The 20,790-nt window shown below is 37.6% G+C and overlaps 10 protein-coding genes and 2 non-coding genes across 12 annotated transcripts; 5 read left to right on the forward strand and 7 right to left on the reverse strand.

Moving 5' to 3' along the window:
* Nucleotides 1–621: 621 nt before the first annotated feature.
* On the reverse strand, nucleotides 622–1,407 carry MET16 (phosphoadenylyl-sulfate reductase (thioredoxin); the record flags this gene model as incomplete). The annotated part of the gene is made up of 1 exon (XM_043191174.1): nucleotides 622–1,407. The coding sequence occupies one exon, from the start codon at nucleotides 1,405–1,407 to the stop codon at nucleotides 622–624; it is 786 nt and encodes a 261-aa protein (XP_043049186.1).
* A 2,257-nt stretch (nucleotides 1,408–3,664) lies between these two features.
* Nucleotides 3,665–4,648, reverse strand: KQ657_000322 (uncharacterized protein; the record flags this gene model as incomplete). Its single annotated transcript, XM_043191175.1, has 1 exon — nucleotides 3,665–4,648. One exon carries the CDS (start codon nucleotides 4,646–4,648, stop codon nucleotides 3,665–3,667), a length of 984 nt encoding a protein of 327 aa, XP_043049187.1.
* A 1,619-nt stretch (nucleotides 4,649–6,267) lies between these two features.
* On the forward strand, nucleotides 6,268–8,913 carry KQ657_000323 (uncharacterized protein; the record flags this gene model as incomplete). The annotated part of the gene is made up of 1 exon (XM_043191176.1): nucleotides 6,268–8,913. One exon carries the CDS (start codon nucleotides 6,268–6,270, stop codon nucleotides 8,911–8,913), a length of 2,646 nt encoding a protein of 881 aa, XP_043049188.1.
* Nucleotides 8,914–9,509: 596 nt separating this feature from the next.
* CHO1 (CDP-diacylglycerol-serine O-phosphatidyltransferase) lies at nucleotides 9,510–10,334 on the forward strand (the record flags this gene model as incomplete). Its single annotated transcript, XM_043191177.1, has 1 exon — nucleotides 9,510–10,334. The coding sequence occupies one exon, from the start codon at nucleotides 9,510–9,512 to the stop codon at nucleotides 10,332–10,334; it is 825 nt and encodes a 274-aa protein (XP_043049189.1).
* Nucleotides 10,335–10,426: 92 nt separating this feature from the next.
* FGR39 (Fgr39p) lies at nucleotides 10,427–10,906 on the reverse strand (the record flags this gene model as incomplete). Its single annotated transcript, XM_043191178.1, has 1 exon — nucleotides 10,427–10,906. One exon carries the CDS (start codon nucleotides 10,904–10,906, stop codon nucleotides 10,427–10,429), a length of 480 nt encoding a protein of 159 aa, XP_043049190.1.
* A 530-nt stretch (nucleotides 10,907–11,436) lies between these two features.
* On the forward strand, nucleotides 11,437–12,936 carry TIM50 (protein translocase subunit; the record flags this gene model as incomplete). The annotated part of the gene is made up of 1 exon (XM_043191179.1): nucleotides 11,437–12,936. The coding sequence occupies one exon, from the start codon at nucleotides 11,437–11,439 to the stop codon at nucleotides 12,934–12,936; it is 1,500 nt and encodes a 499-aa protein (XP_043049191.1).
* A 689-nt stretch (nucleotides 12,937–13,625) lies between these two features.
* HAP43 (Hap43p) lies at nucleotides 13,626–15,779 on the forward strand (the record flags this gene model as incomplete). The annotated part of the gene is made up of 1 exon (XM_043191180.1): nucleotides 13,626–15,779. One exon carries the CDS (start codon nucleotides 13,626–13,628, stop codon nucleotides 15,777–15,779), a length of 2,154 nt encoding a protein of 717 aa, XP_043049192.1.
* Nucleotides 15,780–15,899: 120 nt separating this feature from the next.
* On the reverse strand, nucleotides 15,900–15,972 carry KQ657_000328. The gene has a single exon. It is a non-coding gene; the product is annotated as a tRNA-Ala (tRNA).
* Nucleotides 15,973–15,985: 13 nt separating this feature from the next.
* Nucleotides 15,986–16,059, reverse strand: KQ657_000329. The gene has a single exon. It is a non-coding gene; the product is annotated as a tRNA-Ile (tRNA).
* Nucleotides 16,060–16,341: 282 nt separating this feature from the next.
* RAM2 (bifunctional protein farnesyltransferase/protein geranylgeranyltransferase) lies at nucleotides 16,342–17,235 on the reverse strand (the record flags this gene model as incomplete). Its single annotated transcript, XM_043191181.1, has 1 exon — nucleotides 16,342–17,235. One exon carries the CDS (start codon nucleotides 17,233–17,235, stop codon nucleotides 16,342–16,344), a length of 894 nt encoding a protein of 297 aa, XP_043049193.1.
* Nucleotides 17,236–17,685: 450 nt separating this feature from the next.
* On the forward strand, nucleotides 17,686–19,047 carry KQ657_000331 (uncharacterized protein; the record flags this gene model as incomplete). Its single annotated transcript, XM_043191182.1, has 1 exon — nucleotides 17,686–19,047. The coding sequence occupies one exon, from the start codon at nucleotides 17,686–17,688 to the stop codon at nucleotides 19,045–19,047; it is 1,362 nt and encodes a 453-aa protein (XP_043049194.1).
* A 181-nt stretch (nucleotides 19,048–19,228) lies between these two features.
* On the reverse strand, nucleotides 19,229–20,329 carry ADH5 (Adh5p; the record flags this gene model as incomplete). Its single annotated transcript, XM_043191183.1, has 1 exon — nucleotides 19,229–20,329. The coding sequence occupies one exon, from the start codon at nucleotides 20,327–20,329 to the stop codon at nucleotides 19,229–19,231; it is 1,101 nt and encodes a 366-aa protein (XP_043049195.1).
* Nucleotides 20,330–20,790: the final 461 nt, after the last annotated feature.

Raw genomic sequence — 20,790 nt, forward strand, 5'->3', positions numbered from 1 at the left:
AAGGAGAAAGATCCAAGTAATTATAGTGAGTGTTAAAGAGAAAAAGGATGCTTATACTTTGGATTTAATATTAGATACCATTGCACTGTATGGAGCTGATAACCATATGATTTGAGCATTATCAATAACTTATATACAACTCACCAATGTGTGTGATTCAGGATATCATTAACGGTATTCACCTTTATCTTAGCGCGGTCCGACAAATTCCGTAATAGTCTTATTTCGGCATGAAATTCCGCTGTGCCTTATGGTTTGATTTCCACTGAAACTTTTTTGTCATCGCCATGCCTACACACGATAACACTGACAGTGTATTTCAAGAGCAACCGATGGTGGTTACAGTGTAAGTCAAGAGGACGCGAACTGCGGAAAGACGTTCCTACTGGGGCAGGTTGAAGTCACACAATATCTTCTCACATCAAGAACCATAGTATTTATCGGCTTCTGAGCCCGAAAAGGCTGCAATCATAATTCCGTGCTGCAAAATTGTGTACCCTCGATCAGTGGTTTATCTTTGAAAAAACTATGGTTCTCAGAGACAAACTAAATTTGACTACAATAAAGTTGATTCAACCAATGAATTTTCCCTTTTAACAAATTCTAACGATATTGTACACTCTAATTACTGTTTTGCTTGAGATATTGAGCAAATTTGCTTGTTTCGTGGATTCCACATTCTGTTTTAGCCTTACCCTTCCATCTACCTGAACGTTCATCTTCCCCTTCAGCTACTGGAACTGTTGAATGCCAGTCCCCCACAGACTTATACCCGAGATCAAGAAGTTCGTTATAAGGAACCTTATGTTCATCAACATATTGTTTCACTTGCTTGAAGTCCCAATTACAAAATGGATTGATTTTTATTGTGTTACTTGAAGCTTCGACTTCAATCACTGGCAATGAACCTCTAGCGCCTCCTTGAGATTTTCTTCTTCCTGTGAGAACTGCAACCACTCCTAACTCACTGTAAGCTCTTTGGGAAGGTTCAACCTTCACCAAGTAATCGTAGTAGTTGTCATTTGTTTCCCATAATTGTTCACCATATTTCTGAGCAAATTCAGTTTCAGTGGTAACTCCTAATGGTTGGAAAACGTGTAATGTTGGACCATATCTCTGTTTAATATTTTCCACTAAAGCTAAAGTCTGGGGAAAATGGTGAAGAGTATCAACGAAAATTAAATCAATAGGGTGCTTTCTCACTTCGTCTTCTTCATTGAAATCTAACTTGGAGATCATATCAATAGTAACCAAACCAGTCAAACCAAAGGCTGTGGTTTGAAACAAATTGGGAAACGTCACATATGCCCATCTGATGATCTCTTGTGGTGTTAAATACTGCAAATGCTTATTGAGATGTTCCAAATGTTCTGGAGTTAAAACCACCTTCAGGGTAGACGAAGTCATGATTGATTTTCAAACAACAAAAATTAAGCGATAAGTATTCCTTACGTATTGCTTATTTGTATATATACGCAAATTAAGGATCTTTGATTACTAACATGCTTTAAGCTTCATCTCTCGTCTTTCATCGGTATACCCTACCAAAATGGCAGATTACACGCCGAAGTTGCCTAATTGGGCTTTTGTCCGTGTTTTGCAATGACACGTGACCAAAGAGAAACTTAATGTCGTTTTCTTACAGCATCAAATGGATTGACCTCCTCCTTTTCTTCCAAATCCCACAAAGGTCGTGTCGCCAACGATATTATTTAGAGTACGAAACTGTAAAGGTCAAAAGTTTACGAACTTCAATTTGGGGAAAATTGTACAACACCGATCACATGCAAATGCTTATTCGTTGAGACGAGAGATAATAATAAACCACATCACATCGCTACTCATTCTTATTATAACCGTTGTAGATAACAGGGAAACTGACAGTTAGCAGTTTAGATAACTAGAGTTGTCTTTTTTATGTTACAATTTTTCGTCTTCTTTGTGGAGTTTGAATTGATTCTTTCAATTGCCGAGTTGGTTCGTATATAAGTTTCTCAACCTGCTTTCTCCTAAAACGACCTTTAACACACTTTAAACGTAATGCAAGGATCGTTAAAACACATTTCATCATCTATTGTTTAACTATTAGCTTAGAACGCAACCGTCATCCATTGTGCAGTATTTTTACTCCACCACAAACAGAGATCAATCTTGTTGGAGCAATCTGACCTAATATTAATCGCTTAAAAGAATCGTGCAAGCTAACCTACACCTCGTAAACGAACAACACAATTCATTGTAATATCACCGACCACCGACCCGTATACCCCTTTGGCGCGCATATTAACTCGATCTGTCAATGTATTCCATTTTCAGTGGCCTGCCTTGATGTGCATCCCTTTTGCCTTTTGCTGTGTAGGGGATTGCAACGAAAGGGGCGAATTCATAACACGGGAGTATTACGAATTTATTTCTGATTTGCGTAGCCCCCCTTTCGCCAACTACGACTGCTACTACTAATACTATTATTATTATTATTATTATTATTATTATTATTATTATTACTATTATTATTATAGTGTGTCTTTCTAATTACACACCGTAGTAACTATTTATATAGATGCACATATGTTGATACATTTTCAAATAAATTTCCTCTTTTTTGCTGTTACAGCATATGGAATATTTTAACTTATGAGCTTAGCTTAACCCAATCGCGTTGGTTTGGCATGTTCTTTGATGACTCCCAACTACTTGCTTTGTGTACAATGCCGTTCTCAATTACTTTTGAAATGGCCCTCTTCATCAAACACCCCCGATGCTGCTGTGGCTCGAGTTCCTAACTACACATTAACACCATACATTTTTCTAAATAGCTCAGTAGTCACTGCAGTCAGACTAATCCAATGCTCTTCATGTTTGGAAACGGTTGGGTATACATTTTCTTATCAATCTAGCACTACTCCTCCTAATAAGATCGTCTCCATAACTCCAGTGGCTGATGTCAATCCACATCCTCTCAAGACATTCGTTGATCAACTAGAAGTATTGGAAATGGACATTGCATTTAGAAGAATCCCCATGAATGAACACCGTTTAGATGGAGTATGCTGTTGGTATGGAGAACGGGTTATATCCATTGAACTGTTGTAAATAGCTTACCTCCTTAACAGGTTTATGGTAAAGGGCTTTCCTTTGGAAATAATTCATGCATTTCATTTATGCCCGCTATCACCTGCTTCTCAAGAACAAGAGTGAATGCTTATCCAAAATCTTGCATACAATCGTTGATTAAGAATGTGATGATCCTCTTTCTTTTTCGCAGCCATTTCGCACTTCAACATAGTGATTCACCATCATGCTTACTTTGACAACAAATTTAAAGCACTTACATGGTGTAAGAGTATTACACGACATCCACTAGTACATTAAAGGGAAACTGCTGGTGATCATGTCAATGGTTTTCATTATCGGAGCTAACAATCGATTAGAACCCTAAAGGACCCAATTGGCCATTGAACTAATATAAGTGTCAATTATCTATTGAGTCGAGAATGATTATTAGAGCCCTTGGAAAACTCAAACTTGATTACAACCAAACTAAATTCAAGGGCTCATTTTTAATCACAAAGTACTTCGATAGTGACGATGATCAAATGAAACGTTTTTACGGAAAACATTGGGTAAATTACTCTGGTATAAAGTGCTAGCTAGCTCGTTTGCATTAATAAGTAGTGGTTATAAAATTATTTATTATGTCTTGGCTTTTTGGTTGCAACTGTTGTTGCATCTGTAATTGCGCTTGTTGGTGATCAACCTCAAACAGAAAGAGAAATTCCTCCAAACTCATCTTGTCTACTTTCAGACTCAACTCCTTCTCTTTTTCAAAATTGGAGTTGATTTTACTCTTTAAAATGGATTTGTTCAATGATACAGCATTTGATTGACTCAATTGTCTTAATGGTTCTCTAGAGAATGTTCTAGAGAGAGTTCTTTTAACTGCTTGAATGGGTGTACTCCGTGTACTTTGGTTTTCCACAGCATATGAAGCACTTGCTCTAATACTACTTGAAGCAAACACTGGTATAATCACTGAACTAGGAGGTGCAATTCTGGACCTGCTATTATACATAAGCAAATGAGCATATGAATCAAACTTGACTGTATCATCTGAAAACTTTGTAGCCTTCTTTTTGGGTTGTAATATTTCATTGGCATTCTCTAAATCATTTTTATCTGAGCTTTCACTAGAAATAGGTACTCGAAGAGAGACTGGCAGAAAGGAATGATTCGACTCACACAAATAGGATAATGACGAACTAGCTGAAGATAAAGGACTTGTAGTAGGAACAAAAGTTTTAAGTCCAAGATAAGTTCTCAATTTGGTGATAAGATTCCAAGATCTTGTTCTGTGAACTTCTAAATCTGGAACCAGGTTCAAACTTGAATCCCAAAATTTAGATCCCGAAAGTGAACGTTGAAATGGTTTCCGATTGTCAAATTTTGGAGAAGAAAGACTCTCAGACTCCAAATTTGGTTCATATAATTTTGGCAGAAAATCGATGGTATCGAAGGAAATATCTATGATTGCAGAGTAATCAGTTTCAGGACTCTTGAAGTGGCTTTCAGCAAATAAAGCATGGATTTGAGGTGATTTAGGAGGATTGAGGAACCGCCGAGGTAGTGAAGGATGTAATTCAAAAGCCATTATGTATAGGATGGAGTTGGGTCCTTCTTCTTTAAATGAATGCAATAGCAAGCTCGCTTTTATGAATATTATAACGACTACCTCAAAGAAGGAACCATACAATAAGCGCTTGAAATGGTTGACTTATTCTTGATTGAATGTATGGGTGCAAAAGAAAAATTCGTAAGGGTCAATGACAATAAAATCCTCAATGCAGTTGATCCGAACCATCCATGCACCCAAGAGGTAGCGCGGACCAAGACTTTCTAGGAAACCACCGCCACACTTTTTCCAGAAATAATTGTTTTCCGTTTCAAAGCACAACTAATATAACTAGCATTAGAAGGCGACTAGAAACGTATGTGGAGTGAGGCTATGTAATGTAATGTAAATTAGAGCACTTCGGTGTTGTGAACAAAACAAACAAATAGTTATTAATAGCAATACTAAAAACCTGTGGATGTCAAGTTTGTACTCGGTATCCTTTTCCCCTTTTGCATTATAATGGAAGGGATTTTAGTTGTTTAGGGATCATCGCAAACAAAGCAAGACGCCTGTTTGCTTATTGTGTTTGAGAGTTAATTAGAAGGGTATAAGAGTTTAGATTGACACCAGCAGGAGACGACATCACGTAGATTACTTAACTACCAAAATACGTGGGTGCTGTTACATCCTATTGTGCTTAAGATACATGGACATGTAAGTAATTACCTTTATTGGACTTAGAAAGGTGTCGTATAGTGTCCGACGAATAGGAGGACATTGTTAAGTGATGAATACCTTTTGGATTACTGGAGATGATCGTGTGTCTGAAGAGGAAACGGGGGTGACTAATACGGCACCGGGAACACAAATGTGGTAAAAATAGTTCTGTGTCATAAAGGAAGAAAAGATCGGGATCTGTTTCATTTTTCTTTTGTATGTTTCAGGTGACGAGATGACATCATCAGACTCTTAATGCATTTTTGGATTGATTATTCACCAAAACACTCCCCAATAATTATCGTTGTATTGGAACGACTCGGAAGGGAGATAATAGAAAGTGTGCGTGACTGTAATGATGCATTGAACCAAGAATATAGAAATCACGCAGTATTACTATAATTTATGCAGTGTAAAACCAACAGTGATTGAACGTAGTCCAAAGACATAGTACAAATCATACATGCGTGCAAATATACATGCTTAGTTAACAATAAATATGCTACAAATCTATGAGTACCGCGCGCACTACGGTGTTCCTTCCTTTAATTTTAGTGTATGGGCTTCTCACTACACCATCCCCACGCCTTGTTGTACCTTCTTTTGGATGTGGTCTGGACTTGATGGAAGAAATAATCGGCCTATCAAAATATTTTTCCGATAAGATTTATCAAGAACCCCTTTTGCCAAAATAAACAAAGTTCATACACAACCTTTAATTTTTCACTTACTGTATAGTTGTTATTCTTGAAAGACTTCTTTAGTCTTCTACAACACCCATATATATTTAATCATTAACTTGTCTCGAAAGTCCTAACTTGCAATAGAAAGAGAACCAGAAACGGAGCACTGCTTAGACCTAACTATTACAATAGCGCTAGAGCGACATATATTTAATACTTTTCATTTGGAAGATCTGATACTATTGCTGTTTTCTAATGCGTAATCCTCCTCCTGCCAAGTTCACAAAGGAAACGGTATTGCCACCTACTGATCCCGCTTCTCCCTTCTTTACTAACTTACCCCCATCAAATACTCGTCCCGTGGATGAATTAGTACAGTACTTCAGACAGTGGAAACACTTTATTAAGGCGTTGATTGTATACTTGAAGGAAATAGCAGCCACCAAAGAGTTCAATGCTTCCATTAATTATCAGCTTATCTCTGCAATCTCCTTCCCAGGTTTGGAAGACTTGCCCAAGAAGGTCACCCAATGGATCCAAGATTCTTATAATAGTCCTACGTCAACTCCAAGACAAGAAGTAAAACGTTCTTTACTGGCTGATAACATAACCTCTACTAACAACACATCTACGGCTTCACTTTCATGTACTCAATCAAATCACACTACCACATCAACTAACTCATCTGATGGGAAAAGACCCCCTTTGTTCAGTAACAAGTCAAACTCATCCTTCTTGAAACTAGGTCTGAAAAGTCATCACAACCAACAACAACAATCCCTGTTACTTCCTCCAAAATCAAAAACACTGTCTAACCCTACATCTCCTACCTTACGTCCGGTTTCACATAAAAGGGACAACGCATCGATCTCATCCTTAACCAGTGTTCTTAGTTCAGGTGATGGCTCAAATCCTGAAAGAGGAGCCAAATTCGCAGACCCTCTTTCAAACGTAGAGCTTGAAAGCTTTGCCGCTTATTTTACTTCTAATTCCATTTTTACAGGAGTACCCACGATTTTGTTGAAGTATCATTTAAATGGCTATGGAGCTAATACCAAGTCACACCGAGACATCACCACGAAAATGATTCCCAGGTTGGAAAATCTCTTCAAGACAGTATCACTGAAGATCAAGGAGTTGAAAACGTATGTCAAGAACGATTCGTTTGCCAATACAGAGGTGTTAAAGGAGATCAGTAGAACAGGAAAGATTTTATCTGAGTTCACAAATGCAGTAGAAAGGTACAATGGACTGGTTCCAGTAGCAAAAGGCAGATACGTGGTTCCCATGCCTCTTGCTACCAAAACGAATCCATCATCAGAATTAAAGTCCGACGAAGAGGATGCAGATACAGATGCTTCAAAAAAAGGAACAACAACAACAGCACCAGATAATGATGAAGATAATACTGCTGTATCCGATGACCCATTTCTTGTTAAATTAAGACTAGATCATCAAATAAAGTATCAACTATTACAAGAGAATTACAAGTTTGCTTCTTATATGAACTTGCAAAATATAGCCCGAGACATATTTGCATATATGTATAAAGAATTGAGTTCTTTCCTTATGAAGTTGGGAAAGCTTTCAAGCAATGAATATGCATTTGGAAATGATCCTCTTGGGGGACTTTATTTAATGTTAAAGGAGAGATTGCAGACTACATCTAGTGAAGAGTTTGAGCATTTTGCTATTAATAATGCTGCATTTATCAACATTTATAAGGATTCAGGGGTCAATTTCAGAAAGGAAAGCAGACTTTTCTCTCATTTGAAGATTCCATATCATGATAGTATTCATTCAAAGTGTCTTCGATTTGGACCATTATACAAAAAGTCTAAGATTATGAAGAACTATTCGTGTCATTATTTCTTGTTGACTTGCAATTATTTACATGAATTCAAACTTGATATGAATTCAAATTCTGGAAATGAATCCATGAATGGTAATGGTGGCGGTACGGTGAAAAATAGTTCACTGAATCAGAAAAAGACTAAAGTTAAGGCTTTTATCGGTCCTGATGATATCCCAGTAAAATCCTACAATTTGAATGAATATTCCATCAAGCCTAAAAATGATGATGTCAAAGGTTTTAAATTTGTCCTTTGCAAAAGATCCAATATGTCTCGTAAGAGTACATTTAAATGTCTTGATGAACGTGAATTCGATGGATGGTACAATGATTTGTATGAGTTACTTAAATTTGGAAGTAGACATTTAGAACGATTTGCATTGGTTCAAGAGAAACTTGAGGCTAGAGATCTGGATTTAAGTCATACACTGAATAAGAAGAATCACGCAAATTTGAAGTTAGATTTGAAGAATCAACCAATGAATGTTCCTATTACACCCAATCTTTCACCATATACTTCGCACGAAGTTGGTATTTCAACGTCTTCATTGACTGTGAACAACCAGAATGAAGCCTTATCTGGGATATTCACTCCTAGGGTTATTTCTCCTAAACAGAGTCAGGAATTTCCATTCCATCAAGGTGGTAATTTTTCAGTTGATACCAACCAATCACTGTTTACTAGTGAATCTAGTCATCTGGTTACACCCGCACTAACTCCACCCAATGGAGGTATAGTTATGGATGAAGACAACACTCTTCAATTACAAGAACTGCAATTATTGAGAGAAAAGATCAATGAAGTTCAAAGACAACGGATGCAAGTAGAATTAGACGGGAATCATGTATTATTCTCCGATAATGAGTCTACTACGATTCCTACCTTTAGAGATGATTCTCAAATCTCACCCAATAGTTCCAGACCTCCATCATTCATTGAGGGCCATAACAACAACAACAACAACAACAACAACAACAACAATAGTAGTAGTCATACGACCAATGGTAATGGTCAAATGAACCCTCAGATAATAGTGAGTCATGAGTAGGATGTATAGTGGTTATTATATACCAAACAAAGCACACTGATGCATGCTACCAATGAGTGATGCTACCAGCTAGAAACGCGCATCGCATGTGATATCATTGTCCATGCTTGCTCGATACATTGCTAAATGTTGGGGCGGACTCCTTGAATTCAATGACGTTTAAATCTATACATTAAAAGCAACATTGGAATTCCATTATGTGGGTTCATGTTTCAATAGTGCGTTTCATTTTCAGTTGTTGATCCCGCGAATTGTTCCAGCATGATCTTATTAGGTGGAATAGCAATACGATGCTATATGAACGGATACAAATGGTGGCTAATTCCAGTTCAATTAATTGAACAGTCATAAATTAAACATATATTTACACATATATCTATATATATACACATATATCTATATATATACACATATATCTATATATTTACAAATATTTATCGATACCTTAAGGTCTAGTCATTCTTATTGTTATAATAATCTATTGCTGTTTGTGTTCGTGTTGGGGCTTAAAAGTACACTGCGAAATCTCTGAAATTAATTTGTGGTCAGCCATTAAGTTTGTTTCTTTCCTGCTACTATCAACTAATATATACAACATGTCTGGTAAAACAACTGGAACCAAGAGGTTTGACTCAGCAATTGCCAGTGACGCAGAGCTGGATGGTGAAGCCATCATAATTGAGGCCCCAACAGAAAGTGGTCCGCAACCTTTAATGAGAAGAAGTTCATCACTTTTTTCTCTTAGTAGTAAAGAAGATTTACCTAAACCTGAGGAAGTTGAATACAATGCCTTTATTGAAGATAATAGACACTTTTCGTTGATTAGAAACTTACATATGGCAGATTTCATTACACTTTTAAATGGGTTTTCAGGCTTCTATTCTATTATTAGTTGTTTAAGATATACATTAACTGGGCAAAGTCATTATGTTCAAAGAGCACATTTTTTCATTTGTTTAGGAATGTTTTTCGACTTTTTTGATGGTAGGGTTGCCAGATTAAGAAATAAATCCTCCTTGGTGGGTCAAGAATTGGATTCTTTAGCTGATTTAGTTTCCTTTGGTGTTGCACCTGCAAGTATTGCCTTTGCAATTGGATTTAGAACTACTACTGATGTTTTATTATTAACCTTTTGGGTATTATGTGGGTTAACGAGATTGGCTCGTTTCAATGTTACTGCTAATCATATTCCAAAGGACAAATCTGGTAAATCGAAGTATTTCGAAGGTTTACCAATTCCTAGTAATCTTTTTTGGGTTGCTTTCATGGCAGTTTTGGTTTATCGTGATGCCATTTTGGATAAATTACCTGGTGGTGTTGTATTTGTAGGTTCTTCATTTGAGTTCCATCCAGTGGCCTTGGGATTTTTCTTACAAGGTTGTGCTGAGATCTCCAAATCATTACACATCCCTAAACCATAAATTATATCAATATAATAATATTGCTGTTGCATTGGAATGTAAAAGAAGAGTAAAGTTGGCTTATTCTGACTATATACACAAAAGAAACTACGCTATTCTTTGAAACTCATGATTTTATCGTAGTCCTCTTTAGAAAAGTTACGGGGATCAAGAAGTCCCACGTCATTAATATCCATTCGAAATCGATGTTTATGAGAACTAATATCGTTATATTCACATTGATCCCAAAATGCTCGATGTAATTGTTTTAACTTGATTGCCAGTATATAGAATTTCCATTTCGAAACTAATGCTTCTCTTTCCGGACGCTGGTCAATTCCTAGACGTTTCAATTGTTCCTGATAATCACGTAGAACAACCATAAGATATGGCTTTTGCTCCAAACGATTCATGAGTTCTGTTATCTTGGATTGCTTGGGTGCTTGGTCCAATTGATTCTGGTATTGATCAGCTGCTTGAACATATTTGAGACTTCGTAATATAGGAGGAATCTTTGTGTTATATGATGGCTTTTCTGGAACTTTCCAGTCACTCATACACCTCACACTGGTTCTAATCCATTGAGGTCTCATTCTAATTATGGGGTTATAGGTTTTTAGCATTGAGTTCTTTTGATATTAAAGATTGGATTTCATAGAGGGAAATATTGATGCTTACTATATACAGGCTCTCATGGAGTTTGCAGTGAAGTGCAAGTTGATAGAGTGTAGCTAATGAGTGGTATCACGATAGTAAACCGCTTAACGATATATTTCTTCATATCTGTATATACATAATATGGCTAAATATATGATAATTATTAGTTATTACACGATGATAGAGTAGTGCAATGTATTGTAATAACAATTGAAATACAATAGAGACTAAAACACTACAAGTGATGAACAGAAAGAGAGTGGAGTAAATGAATATGGAGTAGAAGGTTTCGTTCTAATAGTACGCAATTCTATAACTGATCAATGCTTGTTAGGTTATATGTTTTGATAGGTCACGTGATCACAGAATCAGTAATGTTTCGGAAAAATTTTCAGTATAGTGCGTGTATGAGTTTTTACCCCAACATCAGTTTTACTCTCTAGCTACAACTACAAACTACATAATCATGTTCAGACAAGCTACAGTAGCGGCTGGCCGTGTGCTTGCGCACGGAGGTGGTGTTCCTAATATCACATTGCGCCAACCAGCAATTATGAATACTGTTACTCGGATGAGTGTTTCAAGACCTTATACTACCAACAAGCCAAATAACAGCAAGAAGGAAGCAACTAAGACCGAGTCGATCTTAACTGATGATATCTTGGCACGTGCTGGGTTTGAGGAAACCGCTGACGAACTCAGAAAGAAAGAACCAACTGAAGAAAATGAACAAGATCAATCTGGTGAATCAGGAGAAGAACAAGGGTCCAAGAAGAGAAGAAGAAGACAAACTTCCAAAGATATCAAGAGAGAAAAAGCAGCAAATTGGTTCTATTTGTCTACTCTTGTAGGTTTAGTTGGTGGAGTTGGTTACATGAGCCGTGATTGGACATCTGAAGAAGAACAAACTGCTCTTGATGGTAAAGATATCGATAATGGATACACCCCTCAATTAATGTGGAGTCGTCTTCAAAAGAGATGGAATGGTCTTTTCTCCTTCTTCTCCGAACCGGCATTCGAAAACTTATTGCCACCTCCTGCTCCAGAAGCATATAGAAGACCTTATACTTTGGTTTTAACCTTGGATGATTTGTTGATCCACTCCGAATGGGATACTAAGAATGGATGGAGAACAGCTAAGAGACCAGGTGTTGACTACTTTTTGGGTTATTTGAGTCAATACTATGAAATTGTTATTTTTGCAACCAATTATCAAATGTATTCTGAAAAGATTGTTCAAAAGTTAGATCCTTATCGTGGCTTTATCTCTTATCAATTATACAGAGAAGCCTGTCGTTACAAGGATGGTAAACTGATTAAAGATTTGAGCTTGTTGAACCGTGATTTAGCTAAGACTATTATTATTGATGTTGCTGATGAATCAGTATCTTCTCAACCAGAGAACGCTGTTGTTTTGAAGCCTTGGGATGGTAAATCAGATGATACTTTGGTTCGTTTAATTCCATGTTTGGAATACATGGCAGCCAGTAATCAAGCTGATGTTAGACAATTTTTGTCTAATTTCAATGATAAGTCAAATATTGTTCCTGAGTTCGAAGCTAAGGAACAAAAAATGAGAGAAAAATGGAGACAAGATAATCAAAATGTTCTTTCTAAAGCTGGTAAGCCCAATGCTGGTGCATTTTTGGCTAAACTAATGGGATTACATATGCCAAACACTGAACCTAAAATGCCATTAGATGTGATTCGTGAAACTGGTCAAAAGAACTACGAGCACTTTATTTCTTATTTGAAGGAAACAGCACCCATTAATGAAGAACATGAACGATTGATGAAGGAGAAGTTTGGTGAAGTCAAGTTGGCTGATTATTTGACTGGGAACACTCCTACTCAAGAAGAAATAATTGAATTCCAAAAGCAATTGCAGGAACAAGAGATGCAACGTCAAAAGGAAAAGCAAGAAAAACTTCGTGAACAAATGAAGCAACAACAACAACAAAAGTAATCTTACTGATATGAAAATGAAATTGATTGGAGCCACAACTGAACTCTATTACATTACATATAAGGCATTTGTAAGAAATGTTCACCTTAGGCTGGAACAGTTTCTGACGATGTAACGAATTTAAGATGTGGTCAATAAGTGTATTTGGTCCTGTGTATATAGAATGCCTAGTATAGTATAAATCTTGTTAGATAAGTACAACCATTATGGGTGCATATAAGTTATAAGCAAGTAGGAAGATTTAATACGCATATACGCTACGTCACGTGACCAATAGATATTGCCGAGTTTCGGACACCAGATTTATTTATCAAACAAAAGTTTGTTGCCGTTGACGGCCATTTGCCCCGTTACATACACGACTACTGATGAAATAGATAAAAATTTGTAGTGTCACAAACTGCCCTTGTCAACTGATATAAGCAAATTAGAATCTCCACAACATAATCTCCGGTCCCCTTCCGTTTTCCTATAACCATCCAGAACGTACCCTAAGTGCACTTCTATATCCAACACATTTGACCTGTTGGACACCCGAGTGTCAAACTGTATACCTGAAGGCTTGCAACTGAACCAACCCATCTGTTCGTTTATTGGTTAGAATATTCTCCATATTCTGACATCATCATCAGTTGAACTCATTTGCATTTGAATATAGGTAATACTTGTATTGAATACTTGCTTTTTCTATGGCAGTGAACTCGATATCCATTGTTCCGAGATCAGGACCGGCGTTGGCTCCATCGCCTCCCGCCCCTCTTCATTTACAGGGCAGAACACTGATTCTGAAACCGCAACAACAGCAACAGCAACAGCAGCATCAACAGAAGCCACATCCACAACTACAGAAACAACTACAGCACAAGCCAAAACCAAATTCTCAACTAAAGCATGATCAACAGCAACAACGTAATCAAATACACCACTCTGTGGCGAAATCTTCTCCACCTTCAACCGGAAGTTCTCCCATAGACATGGCATCCCCCGTCGCACAAGTATCTATATCAGCTGGCTCTTCGTCTTCTTCACTAAAAATAGGCACATCCAAGGATTGGGTGCTACCTCCCCGTCCGAAACCAGGAAGAAAGCCAGCAGTTGATACGCCTGTTTCCAAGAGAAAGGCACAGAATAGAGCAGCTCAAAGAGCGTTTAGAGAAAGAAGAGCCAATCGTGTTCAAGAGTTGGAACAGAAACTTAGTGAGGTGGAGAAGGAGAATGAACTTAAGGAATTGGGCTTTATTAACACTATTACCAAGTTACAGGCTGAGAATAAATACTTGAAACGGTCATTAGAACAATTACGACTTGATGTTGATGCTCTTTCTTCCAATAAAAGAAAGAACCCACATAATTCGCCTTCTCCTGGTGGATTTTCTAGATCTACTTCTTCAAAGAGTACACCGATAGCCCTTAATGGCTGTACACCTCCTCAACCCGCAAATTCACCTAATTCCGATCTTTTATCAATCAGACCAATTGCTCCTTCCTTTCCGAAACACAATTCCCACGCAAGTACTGCTTCTACTTCATCATCGGCTGGTGCGGATCTTAGAGGTGGCTCTTATGCTATCCAGCAAGTATCTCCAGCTCCTTCCATGGACTCACCTACACATGCAATGAATTCAACCACTAACGATGATGATAAGAGTTGTGGTATTTGCACCAGAGATGATTGCTTATGCGAAGAAGTTGGCTTGAAGGAAGTTGATCCTGATAGAGCCAGTGTTAAGTTAGAAGAACAATTGAAAACATTCAAACCCATGGCTGCAGTATCATTGAGAAGGAAGAGAGATATTGGTACAGTTCAAGAATTTGATTTCACCTCCAAATTTTCAACTAGAAAACCAATGCCAGATTTGAAGAAATTAAGATTGGCATCCAATTTTACTAATGAATCCACTGGTACCTTTAGATTGAGTAATGGCAATGATGATTCATTAACAAGTTTAACTGCATTAAAGAAGATGGATTTTGATGAAAATTCTCCAGTAGAAAATTGTGGGTTTTGCTCTGACGATACCCCTTGTGTCTGTCGAGAAGCAGCACAGGAGGCCGCTCGTTTGAATCAAGATATGTCAACAACGACTACTCCTGTTTCAGATCCAATGGATACTTTGAGTTCAAATGCATTACCTCCACTTCAAATCAAATCAAATCAAATCCAATTCCGTAAGACATCTCTTCCTGTCATGCATCCAGGTCCTTCTGTTGAAATCCAAAGCATATCCAATTTGACTCCTGGTGCGGTTCCAATTGTGGTCACACCCACACAGAGAAGCACTACTGTAATATTGGGCTCAGAGCAAGAACAAACCAACGGATGTACTGGGAACCCAGGTACATGTAGGCAATGCCAAACAGATCCAATGTCTACTTTATTCTGTACTACTGTTGCAAGTAAAGCCAAAAATGGGACTTCAGAAACTGAAGAACTGGACGAAGACGTAAATGAAGATGATGTAATGGAACCAGTTATTACTGCCGATGACTCCAATGCTACTACGGCTCCCACACCTCCAAATACAGTTACCACTCCAACAGCTTTAGGTACACCAGTTTCGGCACCAGGACTTTTACCTCATATTTCCAGACACAATTCGATCTCCATGAATATATCTAGTAGTCGAACAGAACCATTACCGATAGGCAGGTCAATGTCTCGTCCTGGTCCAGGGATTTTCATTCCTTGTTCTGATGCTTACAAAACGTTAAGCAGACATGAAAAGTTCAATAGCATGGATTTTGGTACTTTGGTAGGAAAGTTAACCACCAGAGGAATGCAAGTAGATGCATCTTCAGTTGCAAAGGTTTTAAGAGAATTGGATAAAAAGGTTTTTAATTAATATAATAGTTTAACTTCACATAATTAATGTCAAGGGTATTTAAGGTTGATTTAAAGACTTTACATTATATAAATTTCATTCGTTATTTCTGCTTAAAAAAAAGGTTATGTTACGTAAAAATGGACGAGTCCGGAGTCGAACCGGAGACCTTTCGCATGCTAAGCGAACGCGCTACCAACTACGCCACACGCCCATGAGGGTTGGAATGGTCCCTGGCGGGATCGAACCGCCGATTTTGGCGTTATTAGCACCACGCCTTAACCAACTGGGCCAAGGGACCTTTCTTGTTTTACAATAAAGTTGACAAAAAACATACGATCATAATCATCTACAATATGTTTTAAAAAAATCTCTAAAGCTAGTGGTATGTGATCTTCTACATAGTATAGGAGGATTTCCCCACCAGTATAGTGTCCTTCAAAAGAAGAGCATGTAATATTAAAGCACAGGTTGATAATTTACAACTCAAATTGAACCCTTTGTATTGGAAAATATGAATATATAATGTAGCTAAATAAGCATCTGCAATTAAAGATAAAACTGGTTACGTTACAATAATTATCTATGCCTTTATGAGGGAGATCTTGTAATCCCAATAGTTTTTCCGAATGGGATCATAAGTATCACCCAATTCGTTATATAACGAAATAGCCTTTTCGGTTTCCTTTGATGAAGTATAAATTTGGGCCAACAATTCAACTGCCATCGATGAAGTTACTTCAGGATCCACATACAGTAGACAAAAGTCCTTCAATTCAGTAATATCAAGCTTAAACTTATCATAGATACCAATTAAGTAATTCCAGGCTGATACATTTTGTGGTGATAGAGCTATTTTTTCTTTAACATACTCAATTTGATTTTTAACATGAGAATCTCCTTTCTCAAACATCAAATAAAACAAGTGCGACCAGGCAGAATTGTTACGAACATCAGTCTCAATAAGTTGTTGGATGAATTGGACTTCACGTTCATTGTCAAATAAATCAAACTGTTCCACAAACCACTTACGGTATGTCCACACATGATGATTCTTCAGATCTGAGTCTAACATTGCAGCCAAAATAGGGAACTCACGTTGGTAGTTATATTGTTTGAATAATCCTATTATTAGTTGTCTGTAATTCCATATTTGATAGTTCTTTTGATTGGCAAGTGCAATCTCTTCCAACCAATCAAGTTCTTCTTCTAATCTTTTCTCATCCTCAGAATACATGCTGCGCAAAATATCATATCGGTATAACCAGATAGAATAATGAGATGCCAAAAGACCAATACCTTGTTCTGTTAACCAAAGTGCTCTTTCACTATATTCTTCGCCTGCCATAAGACGCATTAAAATCCCCATAGTAGAGACATATTCTTCGGAATACATGATTGAACATGGTTGCCCCTCCCATTGGGTGTAATCAACTGGTTCCACATCTTCGAAGTCCTTATCCAAAGCAAAAGACATTTGTTAATCAAATTGTACTAGAACTATAATGAGTTATGGAAAATTGTTTCCGGTAGGGAAATGATAACAGTTATAAATGAGGAAAATACTAACACACCACAAGTCTTAACTTATATTCTGTATAGCCAGCAAGCTGTATTGGAAAGGGCCTATGTATAAGATACCTTTAGTGAATACAACTTTCATCTGTATCAGAGTTCAAGCATTTCCTTTTTGGGAGGAGCAATTAGGTTTTGTACGACAATTAGATACACTAAAAAAAGATATATTTCCGAGGCAATATCCCTCGGATATTGATGTGCTCTCCCCCGGTTTGGTTACTCCAGATTCCCGTTCGGGGAAATTTGTCCGCGGTGGTAACCTTTATCTTTTTGTCCTCGATGAAGCCATTTGACAGATGTGGCCCCGGGATTGTACCATATTGCCCTTGATCCATCTCTTCCGTTAATAATGGAGAGCGATTGGGCGATTCTACTACAAGCAGCTGTGGCAGGTGTGATAGTTTATGCTACAGCAAAGGTAATAACTGGGACCCGATCTCTGGTTCCTCTTTTAGCTATGGTATTTGTTGTAAGTAATGGATTAGGGAAAACAGAAGTGTTCAAAAGATACGTTCGTCTGGCGCACAGATATTGGATTAGGTTGAATCATGGTAGTTCCAGTGTTCATGGGCTAAGATCATTATCCGGTAATGAGGCTTACAAGGAATTGAGTGAAGCATCTCAATCAGAATTGGCAATAGCACTTAACTCATTAATGAACTACAGAAGTAATACAAAACGATCAAATGATCGTCGCAGAGAATTGTTCAAATTGATGTCATGGAGGCAACAGAATCTAGCTACGAAAACTGGCTATCTAAAGAGATTGGAATCTCTTGATTCACTCATTGTCGCAAACCAACGATTCTGTGACTCCATTATAGACTATACCTTGAGTCATTACGGTCTTGACAGTTTCGCAGTAAGAAAAATAAAACCTCATGGTGGAGGCGGTGGGTCGGCCTCCAATTCCAATTATCGTGTAGTCGAAGCACTTAGCCATTTTTTGCGCGATTGGCCAGATACCGAAATCTCACCAGAAATTGAACCTATGGTACAATTCGTGACGCAGCAATTGGAACGAATTTGTGGAAATAAAACTTCGTCATATTTAGATGGAGCAGATTTAGTGGTGCCTGGCTCTGGATTAGGCAGACTTTCATATGAATTGGCTAAACGGAATCCAAAATGGCAAGTAAGTTCAATCGAATACAGTGGACTCATGTCAATTTGCAACAGTTATGTGTTTAACGAAAATCCTAATCCTTTGACGACTTTCTACCCTTTCATACATGGAAATTCAAATATTATATGTGCTAAAGATCAGGCTCGAAGTATTACGTTCACACCAAGAGTTAAGCCCGGCAATCTTAATCATTTTTTTGGAGATTTCCGATTCTTTAAACTTGCTCCAAATTCTCAATCGACCAAGCCTTTAGTTATAGTTACTTGCTTTTTCATCGATACCGCGGAAAATTTGATTGAATATATCGATACCCTAAACAATTTAGCTTCATCTTCAAAACGAACAACCTATTGGATCAATGTGGGACCATTGAAATATGGCTCGGCTGCTCAAATTGAACCCACAGTGGAAGAACTTACGGAACTTCGTAAACTCATGGGCTGGAAAGATATCACAAATTTCTCTAGCATTGATGATGATGCCAACGATGGGTCCTTACCCAAACTTGTATCGTATATCACAGATACGAAATCGTTCTGGCAAGGATACTACGGAGTTCATGCATTCGCATGCAAGAAGACATAGATTAAATAGTAAAGCTTATTTGTTTTTTATTCAGAAGTATACTGTATATTCTTGGTAACCTCAAAAACCCAGAAGAGAACTCAAGTATTATTATTTACTAAGAAAATTTGTTTAGACTATTATACTTAAATTATTTTATTGTGATATCAAATCAGGGTATTTCAAAGCAAAATATCGCTGATTATGGAGTGAAAACTGCCCTGCCTTCATATTCATTGTTTCTCAACTTTTCTACGAATTCAGGCAATTTCTTCAAAGGTTGGATGGTATAAATCTGTGGTTTAACGAGTCCCTTCCTCACTAATTCTAAGCATTCTACCAAATCTTGACTTGTACCCCAGAATGTACCCAAAATTCTCACTTCCCTAAGTGCAAGATCAGACAAGTTGAATTTCAATTCAGCTGCTCCCAATCCAACTGGTACTACTGTACCCTTGGAACGAACATATTTCTGACAAATGTCAAATGTCTTTTGAACTGAAACAAAATCCACACAATGATCAAAAGATTGCACAGGTATCAGCTCTGGCAATGTTTCGTAAACAAAATCAGCACCCAATGCTTTTGCCAATTCTCTGGCCTTGTCCTTCTTTTCGACAACTGTGACAGTGGCTCCAAAAGCTTTAGCAATTTGAAGGCCACTTGAACCTAGACCACCACAACCCACAAATAATATATTGGAGGCCGGATTTAAATTCAATGCTTTGAGAGCATGATAAGGTGTAAGGACTGCATCAGTAATGGGAGATGCTACTTCCATGGGAACTCCTTCTGGAACTTTTATCAAGTTTTGAGGTCTGTTAACTAGTAAATATTGTTGGTATCCACCATCTTTACCTAAACCAAACCAACCGTGAACTAATGAATCAATACAGTCATTATCGGCACCTGTTCTGCAATGAGCACAAGAACCGCAACCATCTGGACCAGAAGCTACCACTTTTTGTCCTACATCCAAATGAGTTACTTTGTCACCAATGGCTGCGACTTCACCAGATATCTCATGACCCATAACGAAGTCATCACCAATCTCCAAATTATCATAAAGAACATGCAAATCGGAATGGCATAATGAAACGTGAGTTAATTTAACTAGAACATCTGTGGGACCAGGTGTTGGCACCGGCAAATCTTCATGAAGAACTAGTTTCTTAAGTTTATTGTCCAATTTAAATCCATATTGGACTTTGGGAATAACAGTACTCATGGCTCTTATAGCTGTGAGTCTTAAAGCTGATTGTAATGAGTAATTGAGTGATAAACTTGCAACCCTAGAAAGCATTGCCAATCACTTGTATTTATAATGTTTTATGAGGGAAATTGATTCCTTTTTCTGTTGTGCAAACATTGGGATAACTCATTTCTTATGTAGTACAATTCGAAGCTTTTCCACTAATGACAAATGGAGTGATTTTGCTTACTTGGGGGACATTTATCTAACATTGTCTACCTTGATCATCGATCGTAGTTTCCATCTCCTATACATTTACCTAGTGTATATGCAGGTTTGACCATACCATTGGCTACTATAATTAGTTTGAACTAAATATATGAAACTGGAGTGGTATTTGCTTCGTTATGGCCTTAAGGTCAAAGCTATACGGAACCTCCATTGTTTGTTCAATATAAAGGTTTGGTTACAATCGTTGTGGTCTTCACTTACGTTAACATTTCCGAGTAGTATCCGATTGAACAGGTGATCTTGATTATCTGCAGGAAACATGGGGTAAAATAGACCCCCAG

The sequence above is a fragment of the Scheffersomyces spartinae genome, assembly GCF_019049425.1.
Source record: "Scheffersomyces spartinae strain ARV_011 chromosome Unknown scaffold_10, whole genome shotgun sequence".
Classification (NCBI taxonomy): domain Eukaryota; kingdom Fungi; phylum Ascomycota; class Pichiomycetes; order Serinales; family Debaryomycetaceae; genus Lizanozyma; species Lizanozyma spartinae.